This window comes from Mesoplodon bidens (assembly GCF_964165515.1).
Source record: "Mesoplodon bidens genome assembly, chromosome: 13".
In the NCBI taxonomy this organism is placed as follows: Eukaryota; Metazoa; Chordata; class Mammalia; order Artiodactyla; family Ziphiidae; genus Mesoplodon; species Mesoplodon bidens.
In genome coordinates this window covers 30618648-30635278 of record NC_138169.1, presented here as the reverse complement: position 1 = coordinate 30635278, position 16631 = coordinate 30618648, and the positions used below count along the sequence as shown (strand labels likewise).

At 44.3% G+C, this 16631-nt stretch overlaps 1 protein-coding gene across 8 annotated transcripts in view; it reads right to left on the bottom strand.

The window, feature by feature from the left end:
* The window catches only part of PPP4R1 (protein phosphatase 4 regulatory subunit 1), a 70519-nt gene extending 57311 nt beyond the window's left edge, over window positions 1–13208 (bottom strand). For 4 of the 8 annotated variants that reach the window (XM_081252222.1, XM_081252225.1, XM_081252226.1 and 1 more), the window contains exons 1-3: window positions 5927–6010; window positions 5632–5709; window positions 3543–3587 (exon numbers count right to left, since the gene is read on the bottom strand). Coding sequence is in view for 2 of the 8 variants with exons in the window: in XM_081252219.1 (XP_081108345.1) it covers window positions 3543–3587; window positions 3686–3692 (52 nt within the window). In the remaining 6 variants the exon portion in view is untranslated. Of the gene's footprint in view, window positions 1–3542; window positions 3588–3685; window positions 3780–5631; window positions 5710–5926; window positions 6011–12950 lie in introns of those variants that run through there. The other 4 variants (XM_081252219.1, XM_081252220.1, XM_081252221.1 and 1 more) reach the window with 3 other exon arrangements.
* Window positions 13209–16631: the final 3423 nt, after the last annotated feature.

Here is a 16631-nt window from a genome sequence, read left to right as displayed (position 1 = left end):
ACTCCAAAACTTTATAACAGGAAAAATTCTGTGCTGTGTCATATTCCAGAACACAGCTCCAAAAGCCCTTCCACAGCATGCTAGTCACAGCTGAGAGAGGTTAACATAAAGACTTACACCTGAGCCTCATTTGAATCCCCTCCCTCTAGGTTAAATTAAACCTCAGGTAGCATGCTAGATTCATCTTCAAGGGTATTTATTCTAAGCACAGGTTCAAACAAATCGCCTACGCAAGCTGGGGCTGCTCGATGGTGTAAACTGGGCAATCTAAGAAAAAACAGTGTTTAAAATACAATATTTAGAATCAGGAGGCCTGGCTTAAAATTCTGGTTGGTACTTAAGAATTTTGTCCACTGAGAGAATGATTTAGCCCCTCTGCGTATCAGCTGACTTATTTATTAGTATCGGCACACCAGAGCCTACACGCCCCACGGCTACTGGGAAGAACCACCCGCATACAAAAGCTACTGCAAACCACTAAGTGTTACGTCATCTTTTTTTTAAAAATAATCTTCTTCAACATATTACTCTGACAGAAATTTAAATTTTAATCAAACTCCTTCTGTGAAATTATTTTTACAAACGTTAACTCACCAAATCCTACTCTATCTTAAGTCCCATCTCACCTATCCTAGAAGTCTAGCAACTTCAATGTACATCAAAATTGCATCTGTGAAGAACTGACAGCTGAAATTTAAAACTCTTTCTCTGAAAGTCTATCCATAATTCTGCACTGACTCCCATCATTCCAGGCACAGGAAGGGTTCACCCAACTCGGAAGTTGCTCTGCTTTCACTCTGAAATTCAAAGTGTGTTTCACCCGACAGTATTGGAAGTACCACTTTTAACCAAAAACAAACTTAGTTTTTCAATGCATTACTCTCCTAAACTTAATTTTAATAGTACCTTACGATGATATTTACTTATCTTTATGACCTTTTGAGATGTACATACAAGGCGCCATTTTTCACACATTAGGATTCTGTTTCTTTTTCTCCAAGGGTTACCAGTCAAGTCCATCTCTGACCAACCCTTTTCCAGTTCTACCCACTTTTCTACTGATTCTACACAGAGACTTGGGGGCTTAAAACGAAACAAATCAAATGAACGACCTGAGAGCCTCATCTCAGGGTCTGGCAATGCCCCCCCTTTCAAGATCTGGACCCCACCTAGGGCCTCCCCCCCGGCGCCCCAGCTTCTCATCACTTGTAGAATAGTATTTACTCTCTCTTCCGTCTTAGTCTAGGTTCTGCGTTTAGAAAGGCGACCAAGAATATAGAGCTGGAGCAAAGAACAGTGTCTTCCCCTCTCAAAGGCCGACTCAGCCCTGGCCTGGCTGAAGGGGCAGGTCTGGAGGCGGCCTCCACCAGCGCTGCCCGAGACAGAAGACCGGGCTCAGGAGACACAGCCCAGTTGTGCGGGCAGCCCAAGCCCCTCTCTAACGTCTCTGGTCCTCTCCCTTCTCCAGGATGTGCCGAGCCTCTCCATTCCCTGCCCGTCCATCTCGCCCTGGACCAAGGTCCCACCGCTAGGTTCCCCTCACCCTTCCTCCCTTCAAAACAGATGCCGAGTGGTCCTTCAGCTGGCCATATGTTCCAAGATCCCTTGTTCCTGAATATTCTGGGTAAAAGTTATCACCTGTAGAAACTATAGCAACTAAGAAAACAAGCAATTATTCTAACAATGACTTCAACCAAATTATAAATATGCAAATAAACTGTGCCTTCAAAGGTCGAACATTTTATCCTAAATTAAAACACACTGTAAATCAACTATACTTCAATTTAAAAAAAACCACACTGGGAATGAACTGGACCTTAAAAAAAAGTTAATTGCAAGCATTAGCAGCAACTGTAAATATGTAAATTCCGTGGTGTAATGGTCGACATCAGTGTTCCCTTCCTTGCACTTTCCTTCCAGCTTCCCGCACTCTTTACTCATAATAACAACACAAAATACTCACTATTTCCCAGCTACTATTCTAAGTGCTTTACATGCATTAATTTATGTAAGGCTCTAAACAACTCTATAAGGCAGGTAATATTAATTACAGCTGTTTACAAATGACAACACTTAGACACAGAAAAGTTCAACTGAGCTGCAGGAGTCCATCCAAAGTGACAACGCCAAGAACGGAACAAAGCAGTTCAGCTCCCAAGTCTTGTCTATTAACAAGTGTGCTAGGATGTTTCTGACACCTTCATTGTCACACTTACATTAAAACTGCCTGTAAACCACTAGAGGGCATGGATTGTGACCATCCTTCACACTGCCCTATCCTCAGTACCAAGAAGAAGTCTGGAGGGTCCTGAGAAATCACTGCTGAGTTCTGCACAGGTAGGCTGCCCCTTCTAGACTGTGCCCCTTAAGGGCGAAGGGCAAAAGTACAGCTCATCCTTTAAGCTTTAAGTGTGCACGGCGCCTAAGTGACAATAAATGAATGACGGTCCCCGACACCTGCTGAAGAAAAGCGTCTTCTATCTGCAAAGCCTTGAACCTAAATACAAGCCTGAGAGGCCCCCGTCTGGAGACAGTCACCTCTCCAAACCTCTCCCATCCTAACTGCAGAAAATCGAGAGCTGCCTTAACTAACATTTCAAACTTACTCGTAGGCAGCCCAGAGTCCTACGGTACAACGTTAAGGAAATGTAAACGCTGTCCTTCACTACGTGAGCACTGCTGCCTTGAGATAGTTATACTGAAAAAACATAAACCCAGACTTCGCAAAAGATAAGTTTACATATGGTTAATTCACCTTCGAAATACTTCTTTTTAGAGACTCCTAAAGAGTAAATTCCCCTCACTTCACTCAAAACACCCAGTAATTTAAAAAGTAAGCTTAATGTGGGCACGAGAAACCACATTAGACATGCTATAAGGATTAACTCCAAGGCATTTACAAGAGCAATTTCAAAGCGCAGCCACCTCGGAATTCCCGACTTGGATGATATTAGGGTCAGTGAGTCTCAGCACCGGGCGGGCTCTCCCCTAAGCCCCCCCACACGTCCCGCCCGGGTCACCACTTCAACTCGAAGACAATTTCCAAATTATCTTCCGACCTCGGAAGAGCGCATAAGAGAGGGACACTTCCTTTCTGACACTCCTCCGGGAACAATGTCAAACTTTCTGCTTTTCTTGAAGCAAAAGACCAAGCCCTGAAAACTTCACTGTCGCCGAGAAAGCCGAGATGTGAAGATGCAGGAAGGCCCAGCTGAGTCGCCAACATTTGCGCCGAAGAAAGACGGTCGGTGAAGCCGGCCCATCCCGCCCAGGCCGCCCCTTCCGCCTCCGCGGCCACGGACCCCGGACCCCGGGACGCCGCGGCGCTGGGGCGGCCTCGGGCAGGCTCCGTGCGGCGGGCGGCGCCCCGACCCGCCCGCGGCCCCCGTCCCCGCCGAGGCGCCGGGAATCAACGGGGGCGCTCCCGCTTCCGCCGCCGGGGCTCCGCCCGAACGGCCGCCGGCCGCCCCCGAGCCCGCGCCGAGGCCTTGGGCGCCCGCCGCCCTTCCTCCCGCCCGGCCCGGGCCCGGCCGCTCACTCACATCCGTCCGCGTCCTCCGGCAGGTCCTCCTGCAGCAGCGACAGGTCTGCGCCGAGGGAGACAAGAAAGGCCGTGAGCCCGCCGCCCGCCTCCCGCCGCCCCGCGCCCCCGCCTGCCGCCCGCCGCCCGCCGCGGGGCCCGTACCCGCCATCTTGCGGCGCCCCCTCCTCCGCCGTCGCCCGGGGACCCGGGGCTCCAGGGGCGGTGCGCGCGGCGGCCAGTGGACGCGCGCGGGGGGCGGCGCCGCGGGGACGCGCAGGGCGGGCCGAGGGCGGCGGGCCGGGGGTGGCTCCGGACGCCGGGCGGACCCGGCCCGCCCCGCCCGCCTGCGCGCCGCTCCGCCTCCCGCCTCTCTCGCTCCGCCCGCCGGCGCGCTCTCGGCTCAGCCCGGCCCGGTGGTTCGCGGAGTGTGATGGCGCGGCTGCTGCCGTCGCCGGAGCCCCGCGCCGTGTGCCGGGCGGGGCCTCCCACGCGCTTTGTTGGGTCACCGGCGTCGCCCGCCGGGCCGCGCGCACCGGGGGCCGCGGGGCCACCTCCGGGCGGGAAGCACCGCCTCCGCGCCGGCCGCCGGGCGCCGCGAACAAAGCCGCGTGGACGGCCGGGCTTCCCCGCTGGTCCCCCGCGTCCCGGACCCGGGCTCAGGTCCGCTCCGCCGCCCGCGCGGTAGGCGTGCGACCCGGTTGTAGGAGGACGGGCGACCCTCGCCCCCGGGATTGTCGGGATTAATGAAGAACGGCCGGAACCGAGCACCGTGTACTGGGCATCCCGCAGGTGCTGGGGGAACGGCGCCTAGCATTAGCTTTTTGTCTTTAATAATTTTGGTAGCCCTTGAGGTGCTCAGCTGAAATGTGTAGCACAGACTCTATTATTCCACACGTGTTAAGTGATGAACGCAAGCTCCCAGTGCAGAGTGGGGGCCCAACCCAGGATTTCTGACCCACTTCCCACTGTCCTGTGTCCAGGAGTGCAGCCCACCTTCCCGTCTCCCCAAAGCCTCCAAGATGGTGATGCCCTCAAGGGAGACAACACAGGGACTTGTGTAAGTGATGCCACGTTGGGCTCTGGGGGAGGAGACAAAATTCTGAATAGTCTGCACGGTGGTCTTAATCAAGGACAATATATTACATCAGAGCCTCTGAAATCCATAATTCTGGGTAATAAAATGGGTCACACGTAGCTATTCCAAAAACTTCCCTCTCAGATGTTACAGGATGGAACGCATATTGCATAGTATGTATTAGGTTTCTGAGAGTAATAAAAATTGGAATAGCATCTCTAACTCTAGGTGTGTGTCTAATTTTCTCAAACATAGAATAATTAAAACTAAAAGCCAAACGGGCACAATCCAGTTTCACACCCTTATGTGAATTCAGCTGATACTAACTCTCAAAATGACAAGGAGTTATAAATTCACAAACTATCAATTGACTCAATCCGTGAGAATTTTGCCTTGCTGACACCTACCATTTTAGCAATTCTGGGTAGGAGGACAGAGCATTTGGCTCTTTACACTAACTGGTGATCTCCCTACAGCAACACAAAATCGACAGAGTGCCAACTAGGCTTCAGCCCCTGGACACACAAAGGTGAAGAGAATGATCTGGACCATCTACCCAGTAAAGTCAGACTTAACAATTCTCAGTGATGGTGATAAAACAGAGGTTATGCACCAAATGCTAGCCTGGGATACAGATCAACTAACTCTGCCTTGGGTAGTGAGGCTGCACAGTGAGTTTTATCTCACGTTCTCTGGGAAGGCAGCCAAGGAGGAGGGGCTGGATAGTTTTGTCCATATTGTTCAGGAGCTGTGCATTTGGTTATCGTCTTACCTGCATCCCATGTTACAGCAGGTCCCTTGAGGCAGCTCGGTTTTTAGACATTTCAGTGAGGATGTTCTTATTCATGGTTTGGCACAAGCATGTTTTTTACATTTGATGTTTTCTCCCACTCTCTAGTCCTTTCTCAAACATACAATAAATTTTTTTTTACACCAGTATTCACTCTATAAAAGGCACTGTTTCCTCCTCATAGAAGATGGTATTTAAAGAACAGCCATTATTATTCTATGCCCTTACCCCAACTGTACTTACAGTGTCACGCCTGTGGATGCTGGAAACTGTGTGTCTAGTGGTCAGAGCACAACCCAGAGTCTGCTCTGCCCCTGAAATCTGCAAAATAGAGGGAATGTCACAAGTCACTGTTTTAAAAAGTATTATCCAACTATGGCTATTAAGGCCTGGATTTTTCAGAATAAGTCCTCTTCCAAATGATAGTGAAAACTTTCATGAGTAGCCAAGGAGCCTTGGACATTGATAAATTTGACTCTTGAAACACAAACATAATAAGTATCATGGGGAAAAAAATGCTAATAAACAAAAAACCCACCTGACATTGCTTGCTGCTGTGTCATTTATTAATTTTTGTATTGGTAATTGAACTGTTTACTTTTTCTTCAGGATGATCCTAAAGCTGAAAGTATATAAAAGGCAGATCTTTTAGTTATTGTTTTGAATAATAAAAAATGAATGAATCTGTAAATGGAGACATACAATAAAAATGTTTTTTAAAGAAATTTTTAACCTTTATTTTCATTCATCTCTGGGTTTTTTTTTTTTTAAGCCAGGTTGATGTCCCCCACAAACTGCCACTCCCCAGTAAAAAGAATAGTTTCCTTTTTTTAAAAAATTTTTATTAATTGCCAATCTCTTACCCAAAGCCTCCTATACATGTTTTGGTAAATTGAATAAAGGTAAATATTTGAAATTTTTATCTTTCCTTTCTGTGCTTCTTTTAAGCCCCCTTTAAAACTCCATGTCAAGATGACATTCCAAATTGTGAAATCTTAACTTTTCCTAGAGCTTTCATAGTTTGGCTTTCTTTTTCAAAGACATTGGATCTCTTTATTCACATTGGCTAAAGATACATTTTCTCACACCACCTTAGGAAAATAAAGACTAGAGGGAGAAAATAGCTACAGAACTGAACCCTGTCCAGAGTTCTCTCTACTCAGGCTCTCCTTTCTCCATTTACAGGAGTTGAAGGCTGCCCATAGATGCAACAGAACTTCAACTCTGTCCATGGTCAGCCAGACCACCAGTTTCTTAGCATAGGCTTGTTCTGAGCAAAACAGTGCAACCTAGAACCACCACTGTAAACAGAGTATAAAGGAAAGTAAACCCTCTGTTTCTTATCCACCATGTTAAGGACTCCAGTGCTTTTCACAGCGCTCCAGATTAGTAGAACCAAAAGGATTCTGCATTGAGGAATCTTGCGGTTATTCCAGCTGAGGTACAGCACCCATCCAATTTGTTCCACGCATTTTAATTTTATTAGGAAAACTAAGATGTGAAAATAGTGAGCATTACTGAATTAAAATGGCAGCGTTGGTTTCCTTTATGCCTTTCTCTCCAAATGCACAAAGTATCAGTGGCAACCATGTTCAAAGCAAGGTGGAAGAGCCTGCCCCGATGTCTGGCAGAGTACGTGCTTGAGGAAACATTTATTATTCTGAATCTGAATGGATGAGTCAAGTTGAACCAGGAAAAAACCATAAGTAAACCACATAGTCAAACCCAGATAAGCTCAGTGATTAAACTATGCCTTGATTCTAAAGTCTTTTCATACTACCTCTGCCCTCTGGTTCTATGATTCAGAACAAAAGTTTCCACTCCAATTTCACTTCTGTGTAACTAACTCCTTGTAACAAAATTCCTTCTGTTCCTGGTCCTTGATTCCTTCATTTGGTTTAAAATATACATATATATATATATATTTATTTATTTATAAAATATACACATATATGGGTACCATGACACAACACAATTCATACAAAAGGTAACTACTCCATTTTTTAACTTTTTATTTTGAAATAATTAGATTCACAGGAAATTGCAAAGAATGTACTGGGAGGTCCCGTGTACCCTTCAGCTGGCTTCCCCCAATAGTAATATTGTACATTTTGCAATATTTTTGAGATGTATGTACTAGGCATTGTTAGGTGCTTTCGTTTACTTTCAGATTTAACGCAAACAGCTCTGTGAAGTAGGTATTGATATTTACGTTTTTCAAATAAAGGAAACCAAAGCTCAAAGAGGTTAAAATTTTGACAAAAGTCAGATGGCAAATGGGGGAGTTGGAATTCAAACGCTGGAATCCTGATTCTGAATGATGCTAATAGGATTTGTATATCATTATGTTCATGACTTTTCCATCAAAATTGCCTCTCAGCCAATTTCTCTGGAGTCAGGAAAGCCTCTGTCCTTTCACATGTATGGTCTTGGTATCATTTTTTTTTTTTTTTACTTCCATTAACACATCAGGCCCGTCTTTCTTTTATTATTTAATTTTTATTTTCTTTATTTTTTTTGGCTGCATCGGGTCTTAGTTGCAGTACACGGGCTCTTAGTTGCGGCATGCAGGATCTTTCTTTGCAGTGTGGGCTCTTCGTTGTGTGCAGGCTTCTCTCTAGTTGCGGCGTGCAGGTTTTCTCTTTAGTTGTGGCACGTGGGCTCCAGGGCGTGTGGGCTCTGCAGTTTGTGGCACGTGGGCTCTCTCACTGAGCCCATTAGCAGTCACCCACCACTACCACCCCCATACACCACTAGCCCCTGGCAACCACTAATCTGTTTCCTGTCTGTACCGATTTGCCTGTTCTGGACCTTCTATATAAACTGATACAGCGTGTGGACTGGCTTCTTTCACTTAGCATCATGGTTTCAAATTTCACCTATATTGTAGCATGGATCAGTATGTCATCCCTTTTTATTGATAAATAATACTTCATTGTATAGACATACACCATGTTATTTATCCACTTATCAGTTGATGGATATTTGGGTTGTTTCTACTTTTCAGTTATTATGAATAATGCAACTATAAACATTCACATGCAAGTTTTTATGCAAATGTATGCTTTCAATTCTCTTGGGTATATACCTAGAGTGGAATTGCTGGATCATATGGTAACTTTAATATTTTGAGGAACTGCCAACTATTGTCCAAAGCAGCCACACCATTTCATATTCCCAACAGTAATGCATGAGAGACCCAGTTTTTCCATATCCCCTACATCAAATGTGGCTCTTCCAAAGTAAAGCTGTCTTTATTCACAAATGATGTGATTGTATATGTTGAAAATACAAGAATCTGCAAATAAACTTAAAATTAAGAAGTAAATTTAGCAAAGTCACTGCACACAAGGTCAATTCTATAATTATAAGTCAGCACCCAATAGTTATACACAAAAATTTAAAATTTGATGCCGTTTGCAATAGCATTTTAAAAAGCCAAATCCTGGGCTTCCCTGGTGGCGCAGTGGTTGAGGATCTGCCTGCCAATGCAGGGGACACGGGTTCGAGCCCTGGTCTGGGAAGATCCCACATGCCGCAGAGCAACTAGGCCCGTGAGCCACAACTACTGAGCCTGCGCGTCTGGAGCCTGTGCTCCGCAACAAGAGAGGCCGCGATAATGAGAGGCCCGTGCACCACGATGAAGAGTGGCCCCCGCTTGCCGCAACTAGAGAAAGCCCTCGCACAGAAACGAAGACCCAACACAGGCAAAAATAAATTAAAAAAAAAAAAAAAGTCAAATTCTAAATGGGGGGAGGGATAAAATTAGGAGTTTGGGATTAACACAGACACACTATTATAAATAAAATAGATAATCAACAAGGACCTACTGTGTAGCACAGGGAACTATATTCAAAATCTTATAATAATCTAAAATGGAAAAGAATCTGAAAAAGAATATATGTATAACTGAATCACTTTTCTGTACACCTGAAACTAATACAACATTGTAAATCAACAATACTTCAATTTTACAAAAGTCAAATTCTACAAACAAATCTAGTGAAAGATATGCAGGACCATTATATAGAAAACTAGAGAAATTATTGAGATAAATTAATCTATTAAATTCTTAAAATATATATATAAGGCTACAGCAAGGACACAGATAGAAAATTCAATTTTGTAAAGATGTGAATTGTCTTCCAAATTGGTTCATAGATTCAATTCATTCCCAATCAAAATCTGAGCAATTTCTTGTTGTGTGGATAGTGACAATCTGATTCTAAATGTCTATGTGGAAATGCAAAGGGCCAAGGCAAAAATGCAAAGGGCCAAGGCAAAAAATAAAAAAATAAAAATACAAAGGGCCATTCTAAAAAAAAAAATTAGAAATGCTATTACTAATTTTGAAGAACAACAATATGGGAAGAACTTCCTCTATTGGATATCCAGACTTACATCAAAACTACAATACTTAAGAGAGTGTGGTATTGGAGTGAACGTAAACAAACAGACTGATAAAACAAAATGAAGAGTCCAGAAGCAGACCCACACACATGTGGATGCCTGATTTATGATAACAGTGGCAACATAGAGTAGCAAGAGACAGACAAAAGCAGTGCAGCAGACCTGGGAGCTGGGTCAACTGGGGTGTCAGATGAGGAAAAAAAATGAAACTCGATGCTTACCTCACTCCATATACAAAAATCAATTCCAGAGGAGACACAAATATGATATGTAAAGCAATAAAGCTTCAAAAGAGAGGAAAGGTGGCGGGGAGGGATAAATTAGGAGGTTGGGATTAACATATACACGTATATATAAAATAGATAATTAACAAGGACAAACTGTATAGCACAGGGAACTCTACTCAATATTCTGTAATAACCTAAATGGGAAAAGAATCTGAAAAAGAATAGATATGTGTATATGTATAACTGAATCACTTTGCTGTACACCTGAAACTAACACAACATTGTAAATCAACTATACTCCAATTTTAAAAAAAAAGCTTCAAAAGATAACACAGGAGAATATCTTCCTGGCCTTGGGATAGGGAATGATTTCAAACACAATAACACTGACCATGCAGGAAAAAGATAAACTGGACCATATTAGAAGTTCTGTTACCCAAAGACACTATTAAGAGAGCACAAGCTATCAAGTGGCAGATCACTGCAACACACATAACTGAAAAGAGTGTATCTTCAGAATAGTCAAAAAACTACAGGTCATTAAGAAAAGGACAGACAATCTAATAGGAACCCAGGCAATACATGCAAACAGGCAGCTCGTAAAAGAGTATATCCACATGGCAAGTAAACACATGAAAAGGTGCTCAATCTCACTTCTCATCAGGGAAATGTAAGTTAAAACAATGATGAGATACCATAAAACACCCATCAGAATAAAAAATAACTTAAAAGGTAATATCAAATACTGTTGAGGATGTGGAGTCTTATTTTCCTATTGACGCTGTAACAAATTACTAAAAATTTAGTGGCTTCAGGCAACTCAAATTTATTATCTCAGAGTTCAGTGGGTCAGAAGCCTGACACAGTTTCACTGGGCTTATTGAAGTGTCAGAACTGCACTACTTTCTGGAGGGTCTGGAGGAGAATCCATTTCTTTGCCTTTTTGGTTCTAGAGACCCTCATGGTCCTGGGCTCTTGGCCTCCTTTCATTTTCAAGGCCGGCAAAATTGCATCTCTGGGTCCACCCTTCCACAGTCACATTTGCCTCTGACCCGCTTCCTTTCTGTTCCACATTTAAGAACCTGTGATGACACGGGCCCACCTGTGTCATCCAGCATAATCTCTCTCCATCAAGATCCGTAACTTAATCACAGCTGCAAAGTCCTTTTGCCACATAAGGTAACATATTCACAGGTTCCAGGAATAAGGACATGGACATGATTTTGGGCAGGGAGAGGGGTGTGGGCATTATTCTTCCTTCCACATACAGCAACACGACTTTTATACAATGCTCTTGGGAATGGAAATTGGTACAACCACTTTAGAAAATATTTGGCAATATTTACTAAAGTCAAACACATGCAGAACCTATGATCCATCAATTCCATTCCAAGGGACATGTACGTACCAGCGCTATTTGTAACAAGCCCACAAACTAGAAAAAATCCAAGTGTCCATCATTAGAATGGGTAAATAAAACTGTGCTATATTCGTGTTATGGAATGCCACATAGCAACAGAGATGAATGAACCACGGCCACACGCTATAAAATGAATGCCTCTCACAGACGTACTGCTAAATGAAAGAAGCCAGATGCTGCAGAATACATTCTGTGCGATCCCACCTATTCAAAATTTTTAAATGGGCAAAACTAACCTTTGGTGTTAGACGTCAGTTTAAAGGCTGCCTTTGGGGGCACGGCTAATGACTGGAAGAGGGCCTGAGCAGCACTTGAGAGGGTATTGGGAATATTCCATTTCTTAGCCTGAGTGGAGGCTGCCTATGAGTGAACACTCTGATAATTTTTCATGCTATGTCTTATGATTTGGGTCATTTTTTTCTGTATGCATGTTTTACTTTGACTTTTAAAAGCTTACTAAGCACGCAAATAATGTGAGTGCACTGAACACTACAGAACTGTACACTTTAAAATGGTTAAAATGGTAAATTTAATACTGTATGTCTTCCCCACACACACAATTTTTAAAAATGTATTTAAAAAAAAGAATTTGCCTCTTCCTGAAAAATTTGGGTGACAAAATCTAACCCAGCACCAGCACCAGCACCTAAGAACTTTAAACACTCTGAATTTTTCTCCATATCATCTTTAGGGAGAAATAAATGAAAAGGAGTAGGAGGAGAAGGAGCGGGAGGGACAGGAAGGGAGGAAGAGGGGAAGGAAGAGGGAGGAGGAAGAGGGGGAGGAGATGGGGGAGGAAGAGGGGGAGGAGATGGGGAGGGGTGGGGAGGAGAGGGGGAGGGGTGGGAGGAGATGGGGGGGGGGAGATGGGGGAGGGGCGGGGAGGGAGATGGGGGAGGGGCGGGGAGGAGATGGGGGAGGGCGGGGAGGGATGGGGGAGGGGCGGGGAGGAGAAGGGGGAGGGCGGGAGGAGGAAAAGCAGGAAGGAGAGAGGAGGAAAAGGGGAGGAGCGAGGGACGGGAAACCAGAAGAGGAAAAGGAAGTGTTTACCTGACTTAATTTGATTATTTAGTACTACTTTTGTTTTTGAAGCAGGGCTCCCCAGGCAGGTTAGAGGCACTGCGCGCACCCTTGGTTTCTTCCCTCCCCTCCGGGTCCTCAGCCGCCCGCTTCGGATGCTCAGGCCCTCCCTGCCCCCCAAGCCCCTCGGGTTAGAGTCCCCGAGCCAGAAACTGGAGAGAGAAGGAAGTGCTCCCGCCTCCATCCAAAGGCAGGGGCTCCGCGTCCTGGGTCCGTGGATGAGGCGCGGTCGCCACACCCCCTTCCGATGTGACTTCCAGGTCTGCTAAGTGTAAATTGTAAAATACAAGTGCGTTTCCCGCGGTCTGTTGTGAGGGTCGAAGGAGTGAATACCTGTAAAGCGTCTTCACTTTACAATGCAGACCGCGGCTGCACGTGGTGAGATGCACAGAGAACCCTCAGGTCACCGTCCGCGCGCCGCGCACCTGCGCATCCACGTCGCCGCTGTACGGGGCAGCGTGGGTACCTCCAGGTGAGCTCTGATGGCTCCCTATCTTTAGCTGTCACTGCGCCTCAGCAAAGGGAAAGGACGCCCACCCCCAACTTAACGCTTCTCCGGATGGACTGGGCGCCCCGTGCTCACGCAGCTTTCACGTCCATCCTTCTGCCGGTTTAGAAATAAATAACGCGTATTTTAGGGAAGTAATGGCATTTGACTCCAGCCTTCGTGCTTTTAACTTCTGCGGAATTTCAACCAGGCAGTGGGGGTGGGGGAGCCCCCGCCGCTCCTACGTCATTTCCGGCATCCCCGAGACTGCGCAGCTCAGTGACCACGTGTGCGCCCAGGCCCCCAGCGCATCCAATCAATGTGACAATGTCAATAATAGGAATAACCGTGATTTGTTATTATCTGAAGATGCCCTTTCAAATATAATTAAGCAGTCTAAATATAACTTGGAGGAAAATCTCCTTATGTGCTTCCTGTTTTGAAATTCTGTCAATTAAAGAGCTACATAAATTTATAATTGCCAGAGTGAATGCTGCAATATAAATGAATAGTGTGAAAGCTATTATTTTATAAAGAGTGTTTTAGATAGTTAATTTGAGAAAGAACATTATGTACTTTTGGAGCCAATAAATTTATATAAAAGTTTAATTACTAACATAAGGTAATAGTGATTATATCATGATTTCCTAGCTTTTCAGAGTTTTGTTGTACTCATGATCCTATCATTAAACAAAATAATCTGTAAGAACTGCTTTTGATTTTTAAGTTTTTAAAAACCCCCCTTTAAGTCAAGAATCTTTTCCCCCAAAATCCTATTTGAAAGCTCTACACATCTCATGAGAGTGACATTAAAATCATAATGTTAACTCTGCCATCTCAGTTTTACAAGGAGAAAAAATCCAAAACAACATACAATAAACCCATAATGAACTATCTTTAATCCAAATAGATACACTAAAGGGTATAAACAGTAGGGAAAAAATATTAGAGAACTAGGTATTTTTTTCCTTTTAATAAACTTAAAAATAGATGCCACAAGAATACTTCCAAGAAAACAATTTCTTATAGATTTGAGGCCACAGAAACTACAAATTAAAATAAAAAGCTTATCAAATTCTTTGTTATGGTCTGCCAGCCATTTTTTTGGTAGTTGAAGTTAAGGTATTTTTGAGATTTTCCTGGGTAGTCAGTTCCTTCAAGCAAATAAGTTACGGAAAACCATTTTCCCGAATTACATTCTGTTATGCACAAAGATTAGTGTTGTCATTCAATGTGCTGGTGACAACTGAGTCTCATAAATGTGTAGCAGAGTGACTACAAAAGTAGTATAGATGACAACATTGACAAATTTTATTTCTATAATATAATGTCAAACTTTAAAATATTAGCTACTAAAATATTGAAGGGTAAAATTATCCTAATTCAAGTTTTTTATAACATGCCATTTATTTTTGTACTTCAGAAGCTTAATGTGTGATGGTGATATTGAGCTTCTGCCTCAGCTTTGAGTGAAGTTGGAGTTCTCCCAGCTTTGGTTGAGTGCTGTTTTTAAGATTTGGTCATTTGGCCTTTGGTCATGATATGTATTCAGGGCACTGTTCAAATGTACATAATGAATAAACATGGTGTGTATATGCATATTGACGTGCATGTCACATGATTATCTACAGTTTCTATTTTTCAACACCTCCCAAATCAATGTGGGTTGATAAGACATTAGCCTGTGATTATAAGATGAAAATATTTGGTATATATATTAAAAAGCTACAAGAAGTGAGTTTCCTTGAATGACAGTAAAACTTATTTTATATATTTAGTGGGCAACAGACTTCAATAGACATAGAAGACATACGCACATGAAAAGATGTTCAATATCACTAACTATTAGGGGAATGCAAATCAAAACCACAATGAGATACCACTTCTCACTCACTAGGATGACTATTATTAGAAAGGAAGGAAGGAAGGAAGTAGCAAGCATTGGCAAGGATATAGAGAAGCTGGGACACTCACCAGCATTGCTGGTGAGAATGTATGATGGTGCAGCTGCTGTGGAAAACAACATGGCAGTTTCTCAAAAAAATTGAGCACAGAATCACCATATAATCCAGCAATTCCACTTCTGAGCATATACCCCAAAGAACTGAAAGCACATACTCACAGATATTTGCACACCCATATTCATAGTGGCACTATGCACAAGAGCCAAAAGATAGAAGCAACCCGGGTGTCCGGGGATGGAGGAGTAGATAAAGTGTGGTCTGTATGTAGAGTGGACTATTATTCAGCCTTAAAAAGGAAGGAAATTATGACACATGCCACAACATGGGTAGACCCTGAAGACATTCTGCTAAGTGAAATAAGCCAGTCACAAAGAAGAAATACTGTATGATTCCACATATATGAGGTGCCTAGAACAGTCAAATTCATAGATAGGGTTTCAGTTTGGGGAAGATGAAAAAGTTCTGGAGATGGATGGTGCTGGTGGTTGCCCAACAATATGAAGGTACTTAATGCCACTGAACCATATACTTAAGTGATAAATCTTATGCATATTTTATCAATAAAAAATTTTATGTATTAAAAATGTATATGCAGTATATACATTTATTTGACTACCCTGGGCAGAGTGAGAATCGGGGGATCCTGAAGAGGTAACGGGGAAAGAACACAGATGCAGGAGCTCTGGCTTTGAGATAAAGCATTTTCCTAGCACACCAGAAGGATAGGATGCAGTGGAAAGAGATGTTTCTCTAAAGATCTCAATGCCCCCGCTGGCCCAGCACCAGCCAGTGGACCAGGGCCCAGGGCTGGCATCCAAGCTGAGACAGATACACTACTTTAGGTGATCATAGACCGGGAGGACTTGGGGCGGGGGTGCACACTGGGGTCTTCAAAGGGGTCCCAAGGTTAAAAACTGGGCCACATGCAAATACCAAGGCCAAATGGGCCTTGACTGGATCAAGGGGAGAGGAACTGGATGGGAAATGGTAGATGAAGTGGTGAGAAGCCCGACCACCTCTGCTTAGTGGTAGACAGAGCTGCTGTGAGTGGATCCACCTGGGAGAGCACATAGGCCCCTAACTGAGGTTAGCGGCTTAGCCAGTGATGATGCCTTTAGGGCGCGGTGTGCTGGGCGGGAGGCTCTATGGACCCCAGCACAGGAAGCAGAGCCTGGGAAGGGCCCAGCCTCCCACACTCTGCTCGAGGCTTCTCTGCCTCCTGGCCTCCCTGCCTCCATCTGCCCAGCTTGAACTTGGAGTTTTCCTCCCTGAATTACCACTAGACAGAGGACCCTTTGGTTGGTGTCCACAGCTTTCAAGTCACCTCTCAAGGATACTGTATCTCGGGTCTGTGCAGGCCTCTGGACTCAGGCCCTGAAACCCCACAAACCAATCCAGACCAGCCTGCCCAGGACCCCACGCCTCCTTTGAGGGCAGAGTTTAGCATCACTCTTTTTTGTCAAATAGCATCAGTGCTCACTGGAGATGTGGAAGGATAAATAAACCTTTACCTTTATCTCAATTTATTCTGAGAAGTTCTGGCTGGGCAAAAAAAATACCTGGTCAGAGGTCCTAGGTGAAGCGTGCTCCCCAGGCAGCCCCAGCGGCAGCGCTGGGGGGACTCCTCCTCTGTGGATGCAGTCACCTAGTAGCGG